This window comes from Lates calcarifer, linkage group LG4 (genome assembly GCF_001640805.2).
Source record: "Lates calcarifer isolate ASB-BC8 linkage group LG4, TLL_Latcal_v3, whole genome shotgun sequence".
In the NCBI taxonomy this organism is placed as follows: domain Eukaryota; kingdom Metazoa; phylum Chordata; class Actinopteri; family Centropomidae; genus Lates; species Lates calcarifer.
Window position 1 is genome coordinate 15120729 of NC_066836.1, and position 18364 is coordinate 15139092.

Below are 18364 nucleotides of genomic sequence, written 5' to 3' on the forward strand. Positions count from 1 at the left end.
AGCCGAGGGCAGAGCAGCACAAAGCATCTCGGTGAGCTTGAGGGAATCTGAAATGGGACATTGAAATGAATTGAGTGAAAAATGAGGACAAGCAGAGTAAAACAATTCTTGCACCTGTGCTTTTGTCAGTGTGTTCATATGAGCATGCACACACATGTATGTTCAGGGTAATTGGATGTTTTCTATTACCCCGGTGTACTCAATTCTACACACTTGGAAGAGAAATACAGCTCTGCATGGAAAAACATGTTCTTCACAGAGGCACATAATGGGACCTCGTGAGAGCATGTATACCTGACATGAGTCTATTGTAGTGGAAGAACCATTTTTTGCAACAATCGACAAGACTTAATTAAACATAAGGGACAAATTCACAAAAGATAAGTCACAAAAATTGTGAATGATTTATTTTCAGTGGATTTCTCTCTTTCTACAGTAGAAAAATGTTATCATAGTGTTGAATGGATTCTTGCCCAGATGCTCTTTGGCCATTTTCCAGAAGGCAAGTGGTTAAACTGTCCTGATGAATTTATGAGAAAAGACATGCAAGCAATGCTGTTTTTTTTTTTTTTACCTGGACACCCCCATTTTGCAATTAATAAACACTTAGAAAAAACTGAAAACCCACTCATTACAGCTTCTAAATCCGTATAAACTATGCTTATGAGATAGTGGTTCTGTCTTTTTGTCTCCAAAGTTTGACCAGAACAAGCAAACTGAGTTAAGATTTAGAGGAAAACAAAACCAACCTTTATGAAGAGAGGAAAGATATTGAAATTTGTGTGAAAGCCATCATTTCAAATGACGTTGATAGTTTTCATTTCGCTGCAATCCCTCTGTGCACCGTGCCCTGTTTCCACCAGTGGAGCTGACCTGCTGGAACACTGATGCTCAGAGCATAATCTGTTCCCAGGTGCCTGCAGGCACTCAAGTAGATGAGCAACAAGATTACAATCCACGTCTAAAATAGTGCCTGTTTCTTGGCATAACTTAGCCTTTCTTAGATTATTTTTTTGTGCAGCTGGTGTCTCCTTGAAGCCTCCCCCTGTAGGATGTTGACTGTCACTGTGCAGCTTAAAGTGAAAACAAGCTTTTGTAAACAGAAACAGGGAGAAATCTGCTCCCTTCACTCATCACAAAAGGGTTGAAAAATGCAAAATATTGCATCCTAAATTTAACATGAGAGGAAGAGAGCATCAGATTTGAGATAAATTTTAAAAAACAATCAAAACCATAAAATTACATTATAAAATGTACAGTCATATGTCTGTGAGCAATGCTGTTGATATATTTTGCACCCTTCCCCTGCAAAGACTGACCTGAATTTAAATCTTAAAATGGGTAATGGGGTCATTACGGGTCAACCTCTTTAAGGAAATATGAGGGCTGACCAAAAACGTAAGTGACTCATAAAAATTCCTAGTTGTATCTTTATATTCCACTCCAGTCATCGCTGTGAAGAAACCTCTTACGTGATACTTGTAGCTAAAGAGTGATGGAGAAGGAGGCCATTATCTTATATTAACGATGCTAAAAAAAGAAAAAAGAAAAAAAAACACAGGTGCTGAGCTGCCTCCATATTCTGTTGGCATCTGCATGTGTGTTTAATCTTGTTGTCCTAAAGCTGAATGTAGGGTTTTACCTGTTGAAAAGTACGCTAAATATAAGCAACCAACTTCCCTCTGCACAGCCCAGAACTGCTTTCATTTCCCTTATTTGTGTGACATGCTGGGAATTTCCCACAAGCCACAGGTACTGAATCATTTTGTGCACATCAGAGTTATCACTGAGCTCCAGATAAGAGCCATCCAACATGCATTTCACAGCTGGTGGAGTGATAACAGCTTGAGCTTAGAGCACGCTCTCTGCTTCTCACCTGTCCTATGAATGAGAAAAAAGAGGATATATCTGGGTTTGTCTCAGTAGCTGTCACCTTTCTTTTCCCCACCTCAGCCTAGTATTTTCAACACATGTCTTTTCAATTTCATACCTCCTCGTCAAGGAAAGGTATGAACTCTCAGACCATTTCTGTTGGACTCAAACATGGAGACAAGTGACAAATTAGAGGAAAAACCGACATTAGCTGTCTCAGTAAGGTGTTGGGTCACCGTGAGCTGCCAGAACGGCTTCAGTGCTTCTTAGCATTGATTCTCCAAGTCTCTGAACTCTACCGGAGGGATGGACGCCATTCTACCAAAAGATATTCCCTCATTTGGTGTTTTAATGATGGTGGTGGAGAGCGCTGTCTAACACATCAGTTCAAAATCTCCCATAGGTGTTCACTGGGTTAAGATCTGGCGACTGTGCAGGCCATAGCTTATGATTCACATCACTGCCATACTCATCAAACGATTCAGTGATCCTCTCATGCCTTATGGATGGGGGCATTGTCACCCAGGAAGAAACCACTCCTGTCAGCACATACTCCCCACAGAATAACAGAGTCACCAGATCCCCTTACTGTAGGGGTCAATCATTCAGGCCCGTGCGCCTCACATGCACTCACCCACTTGCAGAGAATATGAGGGATGACTCATCTGACCAGCGCTTTTTTCCACATCTCTGTAGACCAGTGTAGACCAGTTTTTGCACCACTGAACTCTCAACTCTCAAACTATTCATCTTTGTACTGAGGGGATTATGCACTGCAACCCTACTACCTTGCTCCTCTGTTTTTCCTTACATATTGCACTAATGCACAAGAATCATGGTTATCTGATGTGCGCTGTCAACCACAATTTCCAGCCCTATTTACTGATGTCTTTCACACAGATCAGTCTTTGAAACTTAAGCTCCTGCTATCTGCACCCCCACAATGACCCCTCCTCTGAAGTCTCTCAGCTTTTGATATAAAAGCAGAATCAACTCTGCTCTGCATTTTTATACATGCCACAGAGCATGACTTGATGTCAACTGCTTAATTGTACCGCACAGTTCCCTAGTGTGGAAGCATCTGCATTCATTGTGTTTCTCCACATATTTATTGGGGTTTTTTCTTTAATTTGTCACCTGTCTGTATACAGTATGTGCAGGTATAATAAAGTTAATGAAGCTGAAGACGGTTGAAGAATTATAATAATCAAAAGAGTACGGTCTTGACCTGCTCTATATGAAAAGTGCCTTGAGATGACTTTTGTTGTGATTCGGTGCTATAAATAAAGTTTAACTGAATTGAACTGAATTGAATTCAAGGCACATTTAATTTTAGTTAGTGAATCACTCTCAGGATTACATATCCCATGAGTGGATGTTAGCTCTTCTTGACCCTCAGTAACACGCATCCTAATGGACATGATGATATGGATTTACAGTATGATATCATATGCAATAACACTGCAATTATCTGTACTCAGCTGCAACCTGTTCTTGGTATCCAGAGATGTGTTTAAAATGTCCTGGTTAGATAACATCTGCACGTACTTTGAGACTCTCTAATCTGAACATAGAACAACAATAAAGATAGCAGAGCTCCACTGCCATGCAATTAGGCTTATTACAGTACTGATAATACTGAGCTCTCTGTCGTAGATAAGTGGATTTTAATGTAACAAATACACTTACATTAAGAGGCAAGTGCTTAAAAGACTCAAGGATAGTGATCAGAAGGGGTTCATACAGGGGCCATGCTGTCAGACTTTTAAAAAACATATATATATATATATATATATATATATATATATATATATATATATATATATATATATATATATATATATATATATATATATATATATGTATAGCAGTGAATCTACCTTAATTACCTTGAACTTTTTCCTGACATATTATGACTTTATTTTTATGGATTATTTTTTGAACACTAGAAATTCTTGAATTTTTATTCTGTCCAGACTCTCTGAAAAGCCCACATGAACTGTAAAATTAATGTCTGCCTCCATAAAGTGTTGAAATCAAAGTTCAGAGCTGGTTCAGTGAGTTTGACTTATTCACATTTTATGTCACACCAGACACATAATCAGAAAAGATGAGAAAGAAACTGATTCTTCACGTCTTAATAGTTTATGGTAGAAAATGACTCTCGGTGCTCTCACCTGCGAGCCATATAAACCTCAGGTCTGAACCAGACTTAGGGTTTAGGTGACATGAGATTACCTTTCCTTTCGTCTCACATACCCATGTCCCTCCCCACTTCTGACTGGTGTAGTTAAGACAACAATGTCCCTGAGAAAAGAAACTTACAGAAAAAACAATAAATCAAAGGAAAATATATCACATCTCAGTCCACTTTGAACTGTCTGATGAAGGCAAAAATGTCAAAGAAATCATCTGAAGAGAAAAGAAAATGGCTTTCAATTATTTGAGCTGCCAGACATACATATGAGTCTCTTTCCTCTGAGGTGTAACAATGCCTTGAAGTCAAGGCACTGATGGAAGAATTGTGTTGATATTCATTCTGGAAACCAGAAGACAGACTGTTGATTCAACTTTTTCTGAAACGAAAGCAAGTATAATAACTCTGCAATTGAATGAGTCTCTTCCCTACTGTGATAATAGTAGATACGTCTTTGCAACTGTGCATATTCTTCTTGTGTTACTGCTACAGGGACATATTATGTAATTCCGTTGCTTTATGAGTGTGTATGCTTAGAAATAGCACAAAACTGATGCTCCTAATTATGGCAATAAAGATAAAAGATGGTGAAGAATGTTGTCATTGCTCAGCTTTCTTAATAGATGTGAACTGAACAACAAGTGCCCCATTAATAGATGAAAGAGAGAAAGTAACTGAGGGAACATTTTCTGAAAAAAAAAAAAAAAAAAGCCACTTGGACCAATTTTCAGAAACTCTGACTGTAATTTAAAATGGGTTTTAGAAAAGTTTGACAAACTCACTCCCAACATTTTTTGCTTGTGTGCCTTTAAAACAAAGCAATACCTGATCATGACCCTTCATTGGTGGTTGCGACTGTTTGGACCAAAAGGTGATCTTTCTCCACAAAGAACAGAGGAAAATCATTCTTAGAGGAACAAGAATATGAATAGCACCAGCCATGCTAGTAGTTCTGATGTTGAGCAGGCGCAATACTGAATGAGTCCACTGTATTAGTTTAGCATGTTAGCATGTTAAACAATGTTGCTAATAAGCACTAAATACAAAGCACAGCTGAGGCTGATGGGATGTTTCACAGGTATTTTCAGTATCAATCACAGACTGAAATTTTGAGCAAACTAGGCTTTTGACAGAGTAATGATTCTAAATTTAAAGTTAAAAACCTAATCTTAACCTGGCGCCTACATCACCCATATTGCAAACCACAGGGAGGTAGTTTGGATGGAGATCCAGGCATGTTTTGCCAACTGCAGCTAATGTAGCCTCAAGCCATTAGCAGGCTACATTTCTCACTTAAAGTGACCACTTGAGGAAGCTTATCAGATTTCACCGAGCTCTCTGTGGAGCCACAAAAGGCCTTACATCTTTAAAAAAAAATGTTTACTATCACTAGTCATTATAATAATGAAATATGTAAATATAATATGTTTGACTTTATGCGTAAGTGAAGGAACAGTGACTTTCTGTTGGGTTCAGGTAAAAATCAATTGAAATAAATGTGAGCTTTTGACTGACACTGACATGAAGTTGAGGCATGACTCTGTCCACCCTCTGCCTTTGAAAGCAATAAAAAAAAGCTCTAAATTAATCCTGTCTGGCAAAAAAATGAATGTGAAACCACACACTTATCAGGATGACAACAAAGGTCACTCTAAATTACCTAGGAGCAACTTTAACTAATTATTCTATCGGTGAGATTTCTTTTTGTGCCGATTGGCTCTCTCAGCTGACTGCTGAACACCGGATTGGACAGTGATCACCTGGGTTGGGGGAATGCACTTGTATCATATGGCATTTCAACTTTGTCCCCTGAAACATACTCAAGCATTCCTCCTAGACGCAAAGTCACAGAGGAACGCCTTGATCTGTTTGTGTGTTGTATTTTTATTGGAAGGTTTCACTGCTGCTGCTCTAATATTGGAATTATGACACTGACAACAGACAAGGTAGGACACATTTGTAACCAGTCAGTGGGTGCAACTGTTGGTTTGTGCGTAAGAGAATGACTCAGACTCAGCATGCTTCATGAGAAAAACATGTTTTTAAAGAAGCTAAATGTGTGTGTTTATTGATTTAAGAAAACCCCAACTGAAGATATTCGTCATTTAAAAAAAATAATCAAGCAGTAAGAGCACACAGGCTGGTAAAACAGCCTTTCCTCTGAGAGACCGAGGAACACCTCTACTTTAAACCCATCACTGAGAGGACCTGTTCTTTTCAGGGGCACAGTGGGTTGGACTTCATTGACCTCCTGCTCAGGAACCCAGATGAAACCACTGGTTGCCACGGCAACCAACCGTGGACCATCACAATTCCTAATGTGAGTATAGTGGCCAATCTGCATGATTCGCTCCTGAACAGAGTCACTCAGGGGACAATATAATCACAACCACAAATTCACAGAATCACATTATGAAAGGTTCTGAGTGTGATGATGAGGGTCATGTGTTATTGAGCCGAAACTTAGGATGTATACGAGCCCATTTACAATTTCAATGTGTTCTCCTGTGTGGCCACAACCGTGGCTGACAGTGAGAGTCACGGGCAAATAAGCTAGGAAAATTGAAAAAAAAAAATTCTGTGCTCGTGTATGGCAATGTGATTATCTGATTAACTCAGCGGAGTGAGAGTGTCATATGATGATGTATACATACCCTCCTCCTCCTCCTCCTCCTCCTCCTCTTCAGACCCCAAGCCCAGAGGGAAGCACTGCTGATGACTTCCTGGACGCTCTGCTGGGTGGGAGTGACTCCTCCTCAGCTCCAGCATCCCCCTTGTGGTCACCCTGTACCACAGACAGTGGCATCAACGAGGACCCTCCAACAGATCCCACAGAGAGCCCTTACCCGTCCTCCTGCACAGCTTTCCCAGCCTTTGATGCACCGACTTTCCCTCAGCCTTCACCTCTGGAGAATCAGCTGTCATCAAATGAAAAAACATCTGAAGTTTCCATTGATCTAAGTAAGACTTTAGCTACAGTGGCAGAAACATACTGGCAAGAAACATTTGTTAGACATACAACCACGGAAATAGTAGACTGTTTTAATAGTGAGCACAAATGTCAGATTTAAGATGCACAAAAGCCACAGGAACAAAGTGAATGAGGGCTCTGGGCAGCCGGCTATAAAATGAAGACCTTAATGTGAGATTTATCCATTTGTGCTGCAGATCAGTAGGAGCTACTGACTGAACCTCTAAAGGCTAAAGGCCTTTTCGAAGAGCAAATAATTTGCTTTTCCCATTAATGAGCATTTGTAAAGGATAAAAGGTTGTGCAATTGTCATTCATCGCACGAGGGAGTTGTCTTTTGATGGCAAGTCTTTTGAATAATTGTCCTTTTCACAAAGCTGATTGTTGACCCCTCAGTGCTAAAAGAAACTGACAGAGAAAACCAGTTCTGCAAAAACACAAATATATCAAACACAGAGAAAAGCCTGACATATATTTTGTAGAGTGAAGAACAGCAGGGTGCAGAGGTCTATTTTAGCAGCAACCTTAACATTTTGTGTTTTGTTTGAATGGCACATGGGGCAATTTTGCAAATCGTCGCCTGCTGTTTCACTGGTTTTACTGGTTCGATCCGTAGGCGGGGAGTCGAGTGACCTACAGGAGCAGTTTGGAATCACATACTACCTCACTACCAACCAAAGCTCCCCGCTGTCATCCAATTCGCCGCTCACAGTGAAGGACCTGCTGTTGTCCAACCTGGGACAGAAAGTAAGGAGAAACGAGGTGAAAGGAGGACATTTTGTCAGCTCTAACCAATGAGGTTGTCAAATAAAAAGCTTAGTTCAGTGTCCTGAATAAGAATCCTTTGAGCTACCTGTATGGTCCAGTGCTTATCTGTATAATTTGAGACCAGAAGTCTTCTTGTGATGTCTTGTCCCCTTGCACTGAAGAAACAGAATTTTATGAGCCATTGGTCCACTCCAGTGCCTTCTGTGAGGTTAGCTGCCCAGAGAGTCGCTTTAACTGGAATATTCTGTCCATCTGGTTCACAGGCGCAACGAATCCCCCAGCATTCCCTGCAGGAGCTTGTTCTTAATGAGGATGAGAAGACACTTCTGGCTAAAGAAGGGGTGAACCTGCCCAGAAAACTGCCCCTGTCCAAGGTACATGAGCAAGACACTCACTTAACATGTATGTAGGGCAGATATTTCTATGCACACAGACACCATACAAATCCACAAATACACTCATGTATGCATCTGAATCCAAAATCTGTATCCCCAGTTATACAACGTCTGCCAGTCCCCCCCCCCCCCCAACATCGTTTCCCCCCACTCACTCTTTTTTTCCTTCCTTATTCTTTCTTGTCCCTATCCTCCCATGTGTTTCATCTCCCTGACAAGTTTGAAGAGAGGGTTTTGAAGAAGATCCGCCGGAAAATCCGCAACAAGCGCTCGGCTCAAGAAAGTCGGAAGAAGAGGAGGGAATATGTTGATAGTCTGGAAGGAAGGTAGGAGCCGGCTGTGCACAGCATCCTCACTCCACACGACATTATCTCTGCATACCTTGGCCTAGATAATTAAACTTTTATCTTCAGTTGTTTGTTGTACTGAGAAGCACTTTATGATGAGCCTGTTCTGTCATACACTTAATGAACTTGGGATGAGATGAGGCTTCACCTAAATCACCCATTTGACTATTTATCATTGTTGGCAAACTTAGAGATCATCTGAGAGCTTTTTCATTTGCTGTTTCCTGGTTTTTATTGTATCTATCCTTGAAAAAGCTCCTCTGGCTTACAGGAAATTCTCAGAAACAGCAGCAGTATGTTTGGACTAAAAACCCATAGAGCTAAGCGGTGGCAGCTGTCATGGCTGACCAAACAAAGACTGTAAAATAAACAGACACTCAAACATTTCAGGAGAAAAAGGGCTTCACAGAGCTGGACACAAAATTAATTAATATCCGGGGAATTCAGCACCAAAGCATCACAGAAATACCAGACAGTTACCACTGTTGTTGCCAGACTGAAAATGGGCCTCCCAGACTTTATTATTCTTACTTTGTTTATTGACTATTGTTCATTATGATCCAGGCACACTGAGGATTAACATTTTTGGCAGACGGTTCCACATGAGAACTGTGGAAAATATGGATGATATACTGGCTGAAGCTATAAAGAACCACTAATTAGGACAAATGTGCCATTTCCCAGCATAACCATTAACAAATATACATAATCATATGATTATTAAGACAGCAAATTAAAGTATAATGAGAGTATAATGAGTAAAATGCTTGTACTCTCATGACTGTGTAACGTTTGTTGAGATTTTTCAGTCTGGACCAAAGAGGCTGACAAACTGACACTGCCATCCATAGGGGATATGCCACTGGCTTGGTTAAATACTGCCACTATTCACTTATAGAAGTATTGTATATGTAATGTAAAACAGATCAGGTCATAAGGATTACTTTCCACATGACCAAAAACTCTAGATGGAGGTGCTCTATGCACACAGATCACTGTAATTATCATTGTGTCCCTGTAATATGTGACCTTATATATACAGACTAACAGAAGGGGATGATTCAGTCATGTAGAGTAACACACACATTTACACAATATGAGAAAAAGAGGTAGATAATCACTTCAGGCATGACCTTATAATGAATGTCTTTTCATATTAACCTTGCAGCTGCTCTGCTTAAGCTCATTTTTGTGTCTGATCTGGGGTCAGTTGAACAGGAAACATATTACAGTGTGATAGCCAGCAGCACAAAAGAGCAGCTAGACCATTCTGAGTTGCAGCTGGAGGCGGGGGATCAAGCAGAAGCTGAACAGGGTGCGTAGATGCAGCATCTGACAATAGAGGGGCAGGAGGTTTTGCCAAGCTCAGTTTAGTCCTCTTCCTCCTCATCTTCCTCCTCCTCTCTTCCTCCGGGCTGTGCAAAATGAGTGCCACTCAGCCAGCCAGCCTTTGTCACCAGATTTTTTAATCCTTCCTGCCTCCTCCACGCTGCCTCTTCTGCCCATCACACCTCCACAAACACTACAGCGCATTAGAGCTCATAGTTTGACTCATGCAATGAAAGACTTGTCAAAAAAAGGGCACCCTGCCCCCACAGGATTCAGTTCTGATGGAACCTTGCAACTCATACATACGCACCGTCAGATTGCTTGATTTTACTGATGCTAAGTTTCAGATGCATACTCCTTGCACCACTGCACTCTAAAATTTGCCATCATTGATTCATCTCAGATTAAAGGTTTCATCTGGGACTGTGAAGGTGCTGTGGAGCACAGCTGAATCTGAAATCAGAGCAGTAGAAGATGGACAGGCTGTGACCTCTGTGTGGTGATCTATAAACCAAGAAACCATTGTGTTTTCCACCCGAATCGATAAACATGAATATATTTTGAGTCTTAGACCAGTTTGTGTTTCTACAGCCTGTTAAAAAATTTATGTAAAATTGATTGTGTGCTTATAACAGGGCCTCACAATCACTAAACAAACCTTTGTGGATGCACTCACACTTTTTAAAATCCTCAGCCATCTTATGGAGGTTTTGAATAGCTAACACAGTGCTATCGACATCTCACTCAAGCTTGAGCTCTGTCGCCTCTGGACAGCTAAAATTTCATGATGGGAGTGAGATTGTCACCACCACTGAACAGAGTCAGCATTTGTTGATAATTAAGCCAGCTGCAAGCAGAGCGTATCAACACGGTATCATTATCAGTGCAGGTTCAGTGCAGGCAGTGGGCCATAATGGAGAGTGACTCACAGTGACTGAAAGAAACCAGAGAAACAGCAGAAGAAGAAAGGGAGGGGGTGAAGGGTGGAGTCACTGGATGACAGAATGGGGTGTGAGATAACACTCAACGAACGGGTATTAGAAGAGAGAGAAGAGAGAACTGAAGGGGAGACAGTGCATTATTTGATACCTTTCATTTGATCTGTATTTCCTCTAATCCCTCTGTCTCTCTGTCTCTCTCTGTAGGATGTCTGCATGTAGTGCTCACAACCTTGAGCTGCAGAGAAAGATCCAGCAGTTGGAGGAGACCAACAAGTGAGTCCTCAAAGCAGCCAACATCACAATTTACATAAATCCAATCTTCATATTGGCTTGTTATGTCAAAACAACAATTCAAAAACCCAAAGATTTTCAATTTACATTGATTTAAAACAAAGAAAAGCAGCAAATTGTCACATCTGAGCGGTTGGAGTAACTGAATGTTGTTCATTTTTAAACAAATAATCAGTCAGTCTACAAAGTGATGCCTGTTTGCTAAGCCCTCCTCCCTCAATTACTGCTGCTAGCCCTGTCAAAGTTTTCATTCTCGCATGGCAGATATTCAATTTGCAGTAAATTGTGTGGATTTACTGCTTTTGGTTGATTTCATACAGACATAGACAAAGTCAGATTTCTCATTTCTAACCAGCAGCTTGATTTGTCTGTCTGAAATGATAACTGCCAGCAGGCTGGCAGATTTTTATCAAGTGCAAGCTAATATTAACTCCAATGTTTGGTTTAAAAAAAAAAAAAAAAAAAAAGCCAAAAAAACAGACTCCTGCTGAAATTTTAATGTTTCCAGTTAACGTGTTTTAAAGCAGGGATGTCCTCAATGTGCATGTGTATACTGCAATACAAAAGTTAGCATCCTCACCAGCTAATGACCCATGTAGAAGACAGAAAAAGAAACATAATTGTTCTTGTATTACAGAACATACTTGTTATTCTTAAACAGAAGTTTTTCTTTTTTACATTTCAAGATGAAAGCCTTATAGATTGAGGACTAACCAATGTGATATTAAGGTTGTCAACTTACGTTCAAGCACATAAACACATTATTTACTCTGTTCCTTACACTTTTTACTTGTGTTTTTTAATTTTAGAACTAAAGAACTTTAAAAAGACACTATAATTTAAATCCTGTGTATCTCTTCTTCTACAGCCCTATATACATTGCTATAATATATATTTTAAAAATCCAAAGCTTGACAACCAAGCCTAGTTATGGCAGCTGTGACATTATTGGATGGTCACAATCTGAGGGGATGAATTTACTAAAGCATCAATTCACCTGTAGAGCCAAGTGGCTCTTTAAAAACAGTATAAAAAATGCACCTCAGCATCACCTGATTCAGTCTTTACTTTTCCTGGTACAGACTCCATTATGGACATCATCCCTAACACATGAAATAAACCCAACAAAAGATGCTGACAACTTTGTAACCTGTTTTAAATCAGAGCTGATGAAGATGTTCAGTATGCACCAGAACACGAAGCCCATCCAAATTTAAAACCTGACATGATTTTATCTGGCTTCGCTCCTTATTCATCCCACCATCTCATTAGACTGCTTTCTTCCCGAGGCTGGCTGGCAGAGTGCTGCTGTGAATTAAAACAAAATGTGGGATGAGTCCGCATATGCACACTTTCCCGCTGTGTGCTGCTCTTCCTTTTCTTGTCTTAGTTACCAGTGATCATCTGAAATGATGCCTGTATATGAAGGAGCTTGTGGACCCTTGTGGAGATTTTACAGTCTCTCTCATCTCTCTTATCTGTATTTGTATTGCAGTGCTTTGTTGGAGCAGCTAAACTGGCTACAGGTTCTCCTTCCTAACAGCTCCCGCAAAACAACACACAGAGGGACCTGCATCCTGGTGAGATGTGTAACACTATTAATTTGAACCACTGAGAATTTGCTCAGACAGCATAATCTGCAGCAACTAAATAATAGTCTCAGGTATAGATATATAACAGACAGATAACTATTATACATATGAAAACCAGGCTGTGATTTTTAATGATTCCATGCACATCATTAAAAATCACAGCCTGTTTTCCACTGTTGACTTACTGCTGTGTTTACCTTGAAGATGTAAATCCAGTCATGTTTGAGTAGCACCTGTGCTCGTCTTTTGTGCAAAATTGTATGTAGGTTATGCCTAATAATGTCATTTCTTCTCTTTCATGTGCTTTCTGTCATTTCCCTCTGTCCTCTGGCCTGTTTTTGTCCTGCTGTCTGTACCCATCTCCAGGTTTTGCTTCTCTCCTTCTCTCTGCTCATTTCCTCAAATCTTCAACCAGACCCTTACAGCCAACTCAGCCAGGGAGAGTACACAGAGACCAAAGGTCTGTGGGTATGCATACACACACTTTCCTTTTCTCTCTCTCACTCTCTCTCTCTCGCTAACATGCATACTTACACCTTTCCATCATGTCCTCTGCCCCTCAGTTCCATCTCGTTCCCTGCATTCGATGGATGAAGTGCGAGATGTCCGTCTTCCCCTTCCTCCCTTCCTTTCAGTCTCCAGAGGCTTTGAGGCCTTATTCAGCCTGTCACTGAAGCTCTGGCCTTGGACAAATTTCCCCACTGTTGACTTCCAGTCCTCTCACCACCAGGATCACAGGCACCGGGACGATCACTGATGACTCTTCAGGACTCCCAGGAGGAAAGACTGTACCAGAGGAGTGCAGGCTCGCTTGCAGGCACAGCATCCAAATAAGCAGTTTTAATGCTTTTGGTGGAAGTGTCATGGTGTGTTTTCCAACAAAAAAGAAAAACTCACTCACTCAGATGGAAGTCGGTATAAAGGTCATCCACACAGATGATTTTTTTTCTTGCCTTTCTTTGGAAGAACCTGAGGGGATCGTGTATTTTATCTCTGATGTGCTGCTGCACGAAGCCGGCATGTACAGCATGATCTGTAAAACAACACATATGTACATTTAGTGCTGTATTTTATTACTTACTTTAATGTATATGTTGAAAAACTTTATCAGGAATAATTTGAGTTGCATTTTGTAACAGTTCCGTGCAATGTCAACACAGCACAAGAGATTAAGAAGTTTACTCTGAATTTTGGAGGCACCTGAAGGGCTTTTCTTCTTTCAGTAAATACCATGTGTTCAGTTTGGAAGAGATTTGCATCCCAAAAGTAATGAGGCAATAAAATGAATCGGTCCCCAAAAATAAATTCCCTTCAAAAGTTGCTTATGATTACTTCTTGCTTTAATAAAAACAAATCATTAGAAGTTTCCCTTTCATGCCAGCTGTCAATACTGTCAAGACTTTTTTTATGTTGTTAAAAAAGTGAACGGTCATATTTTAATTTTAGAACAGATGTCTTTGTTGTCATTATAGTTGTGGAAATATGATTATTTGCTGGTCATAGATCTATGTGAAGTGCCTTTTTCTACTGGGGGTCTAAGAAAAATGATACAAAATCAGTTGTTACCTAATGCATTTGAGAGATAATGACTGAAGCTGCTGTCGGTTTTACTGAGTCCAGCCATTAAGCCTGGGGCTCTTTACTCTTTACTTTATTCTCGTCTCTGGTTTGCTGTCACTACACCTCACATAATGTTCTCCATCCTGTACTCTCTCCAGTAGAACAGCAGCCGCTGTTTTCATCTTCATCTTGGTTCCTGTTCATAATACATCACAATTCAGACAGGCTTGTCTAATTCACAGGATCATCTTCACAGAAGCTCAGCTGTAAATCTCTAACAAAATCCGTATCTCAGAACACAAAGCAAAAAGGGAACAATGTGTAGTCTCTGCCCGTATTCACCAGTGCTCATACTGTACACACAGCGTACCATATTTTATTAGCTCAATGGCTTCCCAGCTGGAGGAACGAGGGCAACATTGAGGTCACATTTATTTTTAAATGGATGATGTTCAAGCAGCCTCTGTAATACAGTGAACTCAGCGCAGGCCAGTCCCACAAGATAATCTTTACATATTCTGTGTTGGCATTTCACTGGAATACAGGGAAAAGTTTGCAGATGAGGATATAACCAACACTGAGGACACTGAGGTCAATTTAGAGGATTTATAATATTATAATCATCTTTACTGATAGAGCACTTTTCAAAAACACAGCTAATTAAAAGCAAAATCAATATAATGACATGAAAAACACCTGTTGAGTTTTCAAAAGTTGATTCTGATGTTTGAGACAAAATCTGACAAGCCAACAAGACTAGGAGTCTGCAGCCATGCTAGCAGCTCTGTGACGCTCTATCTAGGCACAGGCAAAATGAGTGAGAGGGTGACATGCTAACATCAGCTAGCCAACATGCTAACCTGCTGACGATCAAGTATAATGTTTACCATGTTCGTCATCTTATTATTATTATCCTAACAGTGCTAATTGGCCTCAAAGTACAGCTAAAGCTGATGGGTATGTGATTAATTTGAGTCATGATCCAAAGTATTAAACACTAATTTAAATTTTGAACTGCCAGTGATGCTAGAAAAGTAAAGTGACAATTCATGCTGAGCAGGACATGAATATCTGTATCAGATTTGGCAATCCATCCAACGGCTGTCACAACATTTCAAGGTGTAAAGACAGTACACAGATTTTATTTATGTGAGGTAAAGATAATGGAAAGAACTACACCACTTCTGATGATAGCTTTTGTAAATTATTATGATTGCTCCTAATCCCTCTGAATCACTTAACTGTCAGCTTTGTAAGTCAGTCAGTAACTGAGATACAAATTCTTGGCTCACCAAGAATCTTTGGTGGGATCATATTGGCACCAAAGGAAAAATCAGGGGAATCAAAAGTCATCTGGATTCATCCTCTGGGGACCATGATTGTCTGTACCAAGTTTTATGACAATCCATCTGCTAGTTGTTGACATATATTAGTCTGGGCCATAGTGGTGGACTGACTGAACAAACTACATTGTATCCCTACAACAAGGATGTTAATGTGGCTAAAAACTAAAAAACTAAAATCAGAGGAATTTGTACTCTCCGCCAAGGTTCTATATCTGGCACCTGATTATAATGTGTATAATATGAATTAGTAAAATTAGTAGAAAATATGATTCCGCTATTTGAATGAACAGCATATACAAGTTTGTGTTTTGTTAAGTTTGGTTGGTGTCTAGACAGGTTTGGACTTAAAGCCTGAGTATTTTGCAAAACCAAGGTTGTACCATCCTGTCTGTAGAACAGATGGTGTCGTTTAATCTTTGCTGAGTGTTGTTTGTCCAAGCTGCTACATAAACTTAGGAGGTAGACAAAATTTTACAATTTAAGAAAACAGCATGATTTCAGTAAACCTGAACCAAAAATGCAAGTACATCATCCATAATGTGAAAGCGAAATGAATTATTGATCAGTCTGCTTTAAGCACCGGGTTAGGGTGGTGTGACAAAAGGTTATAGATGCAAGTAGGAGTTCAATCAGAATATCAATGATGTAAGAGTGGAGCAGAGACGTTGTGAACTGAGGGTGAAAACAGGTCACAGTGGAAGGCCCCTGTGGGCTTAGTTTGTGGTTTCATTAACTTTTGTCAGATTTTTTTTTTTTTTAACTCTGCAGTCATGAGCTGTGGAATTTACACATTTTCCTGCCTATATGATGATTTCTTTTTATTTTTAAGCTATTTTGTCCACACTTGATTTCTCACTTTGATCATTGTGAGGAGTTTTATTATAAAAACTAATTTGTTCGACTCCAGGTTGAGCTCACTGTGTCACCGCTCTGAGTCAAGGACACAGTGAGAGATAATGATTGGATCTTCGCCTGTCACTGCTGCTATATTCTAGGCATTGCGGCAATGCGGAGGGAAACATCCAAGAGTGTGAATTCACACCGCTTTGTCTGCAAGATGGTCCCTCACACCAAAGAATGATAAAGAGGGAGACCTTGCCCAGCCAAGGATCTGTATCTAATTAACTGACTGTGAGGTTTACAGAGTTAAGTGATTCTGTCTGATTTGAACCGACCATAATAAAACACAAAAGCTATTATCTGACGCGGTGTAGTTCATTCCAGGCCACTCACATTCATATTAATCTCAAACACAATTATCTTTACCTTCGTATGAATAAAATCTGATGAAATAAATAACTTGCTTTATCGAGACTAGGGGCAAAGGGGGGGGGGGGGGGGGGGGGGGGTGTCAGCATGTCAGCTCCTCCATACCCCAAAACAAACTGATAAAATTGAAATTAGACGTCTTTATGCATCTTGGAAAGAATCAGCAGAATTCAAATGAGCATCTTCACAGAGATGCTAAACATATCTGGATTTCCATCTATCTCAAAAAACTGTCAACAAATTAACATTGTTGGAGTCGGGATTCGCTCCTGACTACATATGAACTCAAAAAGAAAATCAGGAATGAGAATAAATTTTCTCCAACTGTCTTGACAGGACTTCAAATGACACCCTGGAGTAACATTTTAGAGGAGGCGATGACTTATTTAATGTCTCTGCAGGAAACTGGTGAGTTGTTTGTTCAGGGAGATGTCTGACAAATTTGTCAATAAATCCCGCATGCAGGTGATAGATTTGTGCAAATTGGTTGGTAAGTTACAGACTGTCCTAGAAAGTCCAGCCCGGCTCTGCCCGTTGAAGCTTGAAAAAAGTGACAGAATTTTTCTCTTTTGCTGGCACATTTCTCCCTCTCTTTCTCTGATGCCCACACAGACGGCCACAGTGGTGCATTATGTGAATACCAACAGTGACCTATAAGAAATGCAAATTAAAAATGCGTGCATCTCTCGCTCTCTTTTCTCTGGCTCCCTCCCAAAGATTGAAAGCTGTTTGAAATCTAATTTATCATTCTTCTGATGTGTATTTCTGATGCGCGTTAGCAAACCCTTGAAGGCTAAAGAAACCTTTCTCGAAATACCATCCTGTATAATTTATAATTTACCTTTACGTCATATGGAGGAATTTTAAAGGTGATATCTGGGCATGACATCTGAGGCTGTGATTAACAGGCTCCATCAAAAAGAAGAAAAAAAGGAAAAAACTACAAACAATGAAATTCAAGGTTATCGCCTAAATACTGCACAAGCAAGATGGTAAAAGACGGCCTACAAGTTTTCATTTCTACATTTCAGCAGTTCTAATTTGAATAAGGCAGAAACACTCCCTGAATACATGTGCTTCTGAGTAGTTATTAAGAACTCTACAAACCATTAATATAAAACAAGGACAACTCAGGAAACACTGAATGTGCAAATCATTTTTTCCCACCGTATAACATAGCACAAAATTTCCTCCCGTTTGTTTACCCATGAATCATCAGGTGCTGCTCACTAGAGAACCTTGAGCAACTGATGGTATCTTTTAATGGAAACAGAAAAGAGAAATGGCCTCATTTGAGTTTTAAACCTTAACTGTCGTGGAGCTTAATTTCTTCTCAGTGTAAAAATAATCACTGTAATAATCTGTAAAGGGTAGTAATATTGTATGTGGGAGCCGTGCATGTGCGCCACCTAGCGGCGGGGGAGAGCCTCGGCGAGTATAAAAGCCTCCAGTCTCCAGATGCTGTCAGCATCACTGAGACCAGGAGA

The 18364-nt window shown here is 40.1% G+C and overlaps 1 protein-coding gene across 1 annotated transcript; it reads left to right on the forward strand.

Moving 5' to 3' along the window:
• Positions 1–5786: 5786 nt before the first annotated feature.
• LOC108883606 (cyclic AMP-responsive element-binding protein 3-like protein 3-B) lies at positions 5787–14027 on the forward strand. The gene is made up of 10 exons (XM_018676945.2): positions 5787–6015; positions 6291–6389; positions 6757–7030; positions 7656–7786; positions 8071–8181; positions 8422–8528; positions 11024–11092; positions 12606–12690; positions 13069–13162; positions 13266–14027. The coding sequence occupies exons 1-10, from the start codon at positions 5995–5997 to the stop codon at positions 13457–13459; spliced, it is 1185 nt and encodes a 394-aa protein (XP_018532461.1). The 5' UTR covers positions 5787–5994; the 3' UTR covers positions 13460–14027.
• Positions 14028–18364: the final 4337 nt, after the last annotated feature.

Coding starts and splice junctions, on each gene's coding strand:
- LOC108883606 (XM_018676945.2), top strand. CDS start 5,995: ATGACACTGACAACAGACAAG. Junction 6,016..6,290: donor TGACACTGACAACAGACAAG/GTAGGACACATT, acceptor TGTTCTTTTCAG/GGGCACAGTGGGTTGGACTT. Junction 11,093..12,605: donor CAGTTGGAGGAGACCAACAA/GTGAGTCCTCAA, acceptor TTTGTATTGCAG/TGCTTTGTTGGAGCAGCTAA.